This window comes from Helianthus annuus, chromosome 13 (genome assembly GCF_002127325.2).
Source record: "Helianthus annuus cultivar XRQ/B chromosome 13, HanXRQr2.0-SUNRISE, whole genome shotgun sequence".
NCBI classification, from domain to species: domain Eukaryota; kingdom Viridiplantae; phylum Streptophyta; class Magnoliopsida; order Asterales; family Asteraceae; genus Helianthus; species Helianthus annuus.
Genome location: NC_035445.2, coordinates 19,161,742 through 19,165,825, shown reverse-complemented (window position 1 = coordinate 19,165,825; position 4,084 = coordinate 19,161,742). Strand labels below are relative to the sequence as shown.

The 4,084-nt window shown below is 41.6% G+C and overlaps 1 protein-coding gene across 1 annotated transcript; it reads left to right on the top strand.

Moving 5' to 3' along the window:
- Nucleotides 1-264: 264 nt before the first annotated feature.
- Nucleotides 265-1,716, top strand: LOC110900448. The gene has a single exon (XM_022147336.1). The coding sequence runs from the start codon at nucleotides 265-267 to the stop codon at nucleotides 1,714-1,716; it is 1,452 nt and encodes a 483-aa protein (XP_022003028.1).
- Nucleotides 1,717-4,084: the final 2,368 nt, after the last annotated feature.

Below are 4,084 nucleotides of genomic sequence, written 5' to 3'. Positions count from 1 at the left end.
AGGTCCGACTTTTGTTGTGTGAGTTTGGTCCGAGTTTTGGGCCATGGAGCCTTGTCCGAGTTTTGCTATATATACACAAGGTCCGAGCTTTTAACCTATGATGCCCTTGTCTAAATTTTAGGAGATATGCCATGTCTGAATTTTATGTATATGCTTTTTGTCTTTCTTTGGCTTCGTTTTTTGGTTGCGGCACTAGGGTTTTGGGTTTACGGGTGCATGGTTGTTTATTATTCTGGTTTCATGTGAGAGTTGTCTTGATTAGTTATGGATGATCGTTCAAAACCTGGTGACGTTGATAAGGGTGATCGGGGAAAGCCGCCATTACCGATTAAGGGTTTGGCGAGTAAAGTGGTGAGTATTGATGGAAATCCTGTGCTTCCTAGGCGTGGTACGATGCAGAATTCTCAGGCTGATCCAAAACTATTTAATGTCATCGATGAATTAACTAAAATCACCGTCCCGGTTCAACCGTCGGTGAATCAAGGTCCAAAGGATAGTAGGGCTGCTGATGTTTTTCAGGGATCACATACAGTTCAGGGAAGTAGCTCTACCCCTAAGTCTTATGCGGATTCGGTCGCAACCAGTAACATTCAGAAAGTTAACTTCCGGTCGTTGTCTAGCTCGGCTGTGCATGAAGGATGTGACGTTGTTCTCCCCAAGGAATCCGTCCGAACCGTGCAGGAAAAAATGTCTAATACTATCTATGGGTATTTTTTGGGGGACCGAGTTGCATTCCCGGTTGTTGATTATTTTGTTAAAGTTAATTGGAAAAAGTATGGGTTGCAAAAGACGATGATGAATGCCAATGGTTTTTTCTTCTTTAAGTTTAATGATGAAGGCAGGATGTTGAATGTCCTCAAAGATGGTCCGTGGATTATCAGGTCGCAACCGTTGTTCCTAAACACATGGACTCCTACAACCAAGCTGGAAAAGAAAGAAGTAAAGAAGGTGCAAGTTTGGGTTAAAATTCATGAGGTTCCAATTGCGGCTTATACGGAAGATGGCCTTAGTCTGATAGCTACAACAATTGGGGAACCAAAGATGCTGGATTCTTTTACAACATCTATGTGTACGGATTCGTGGGGCCGTAGCAGTTATGCAAGAGCTTTGGTGGAAATTTCGGCTGATAAGGAGTTTCGTGAAGAGATTACAATGGCGATACCCGAACCGGAAGGGGAGGGTTTTATTAAAGAAACTATGTATGTGGAGTATGAATGGAGCCCGCACCGTTGTCCTACATGTTGTGTGCTTGGTCATTCGGTTGAGATGTGTCCGAAAAGCCCAATGAAAAATGTTAGGCAGGACGTGCCAAATCGTAATATTCAAAAGAACAGGCAAATTAAAAAGGTTCCGAATGTCGACCGGGATGGTTATACTGAAGTTCATGGTAAGAAAGTTGCTAGAAAGGTAGGCATTCTGGTGAACAAACAGAAAAACAAGTTTGAATATCGGCCGGTGGCTTCAAAACCTCAGCCGAAAGTCAATAACGGGTCAACTTCATTGGCTATTAAATTGAATAACCCTTTTGATGTCTTAAATCAAGTTGATTCGGAGGAGGGTACTAGCAAGAAATCGTCGGGTAAGGGCCAGGAGGATACGGATGATGAGGTTGAAGAAGTGTATAATGAAATGGATGTTTTTATGCAGCAAGGTGCGCTAAAGATACAGAGTAAACAAGGGGCAAGCACTCCTTCTCAGGTAGTTGCTGATGGTTAGTCTCGCAGTTTGGAACATAAGGGGGTTGAACCGCCCGCTTAAACAAATGGAGGTTCGGCAGGCAGTGAAGGATTATAAGTTGAGTTTGTGTGCTATTTTAGAGTCCCATGTGAATGTTGCTAAATTGGCGAGTGTGTGTAATTCCGTTTTCCGCTCGTGGGATTGGACTTCGAATGGTGGGTGTTGTGACAAAGGCACTAGAATCATTATTGGGTGGAATCCGGCCATTTTTGATGTGATGATATTGGCTCAGTCGTCTCAGGTTATGCATCTCCAACTCGTGTTTAAATTGGATAAAAGGATGGTTTTTTGTTCTATTGTTTATGCAGCCAACTATTATGTGACCCGGAGGGATTTGTGGCACCAACTTTCTATGCACAAAACCCTTGTTGCTGATAGTCCGTGGTTTATTATGGGTGATTTTAATTCGGCGCTAAATATAGAGGATAAATCTATGGGAACGTCTTCCATATCTATTGGTATGAGGGAGTTCCAATCTTGTGTAGATGACATTGAAGTGGTTGATATTAATCGGTCAGGTATTCACTTTACATGGAACCAAAAGCCAAAGCAAGGGGTTGGGTTACTGAAGAAAATTGATCGGGTGATGGGGAACACTCCTTTTCTGGCTGAATACCCGAACTCGGTTGCTGTCTTCAAGCCGTATCGGCTTTCGGATCATTGCCCATGTATTTTGGCTATCCTGGAAGCTATGAAAATGAAGCCGGGGTCTTTTAAATTTGCAAATTTTCTGGTTTTTATACCAAAATTTTTAGAGATTGTCAATAAGTGTTGGGATACTCATGTTGACGGTGTGCATCAATTCAGAGTCGTAAAAAAACTTCGCTTATTGAAAAACCCCTTGAGGTCGTTGCTTTTTAAGCAGGGGAATCTCCATAAGAAAGTCGATAGCCTTAGATTGAAGTTGGATGTGATTCAACAAAATATTGATCAGGATCCGTCTAATGTTGATCTCCGGGCCGATGAGGCTTCTACTAGCCGTGATTTACAGGTGGCATTATTGGATGAGGAGCGGTTCCTGAAACAAAAATCAAAAGTGGATTGGTTAGCTGCGGGTGATATGAACACGGCTTTTTTTCATTCTTCTTTGAAAGCCAGAAACCATTTTTCCAGAACTGATGTTATTACTGATTCGGGAGGGATTCTCTATGAGGGTGACATGGTATATAAAGCGTTTGTTCAGCACTATAAAAAGTTTTTTGGTTCTCAAGGTGACATTTCGCTTGAGCCGGCTCCGGATTTATTCCCGAAAACGTTATCTCCTAATGTGGCTTCTTATATGGTTCGACAAGTAACGACGAAGGAGGTCAAAAAGGCGATGTTTTCTATTGGTAACGACAAAGCCCCTGGGCCGGATGGTTATACGGCAGCCTTCTTTAAAAGTGTTTGGTCACTAGTTGGTAATGATGTCTCTAAGGCGATTAAAGACTTCTTTGAAACGGGTAACCTGCTTCGGGAATTGAATCATACGCTCATTGTTCTGATTCCAAAGGTTTCGACCCCTATGCTTGTAACTGATTTTCGTCTGATTGCTTGTTGTAATGTTTTTTACAAATGCATTAGTAATATTGTTGCTGACAGAATTAAAGGAGCTCTTAATGATATTGTTAGTATCAACCAATCTGCCTTTGTTCCTGGTCGGAAGATCTCGAATAATATTCTTTTAACCCAAGAGTTAATGCATAATTATCATAGAGATGCGGGTCCTCCAAGATGTGCGTTTAAAGTAGACATTCAGAAAGCTTATGATACTGTGGATTGGGGGTTTCTTAAAAGTGTGCTAATTGGGTTTGGTTTTCACAGTAAAATGGTGGAGTGGATTATGGTATGTGTGTCTACTACCTCATTCTCGGTTTGTGTTAATGGCTCAGTGCATGGTTTTTTCAAAGGCAATCGTGGGTTAAGGCAAGGTGATGGAATGTCCCCATATCTATTTACTCTAGTTATGGAGGTCTTAACGAGTATTTTGCATCATTCAGTTCGAATTGATTCTTCGTTTAAATTCCATAATAGATGTTGAAGGCAGCAGATTATTAATCTTTGCTTTGCAGATGATTTATTTCTTTTCGCTAGAGGGGAAATAAATTCGGCTAATTGTATTATGTCTTCTCTCTCGAAGTTCACCAAGATGTCGGGGTTAGTGCCTAGCAACCAGAAAAGCACGGTTTTCTTTTGCAATGTTAAAAATCAAATTAAACAAGCCATTCTGGATATCATGCCTTTTACGGAAGGAATGTTGCGTGTGAAGTACTTGGGGGTTCCCCTGATCTCGGCTAGGCTTGGGTACAATGACTGCCGTGTGCTAGTGGAAAGATTAGAGAAACGTATTATGCACTGGAGGAACAAA

Bases quoted from the DNA above. Each gene is read 5' to 3' on its own strand.
- LOC110900448 (XM_022147336.1), top strand. From the start codon at position 265: ATGGATGATCGTTCAAAACCTGGTGACGTTGATAAGGGTGATCGGGGA.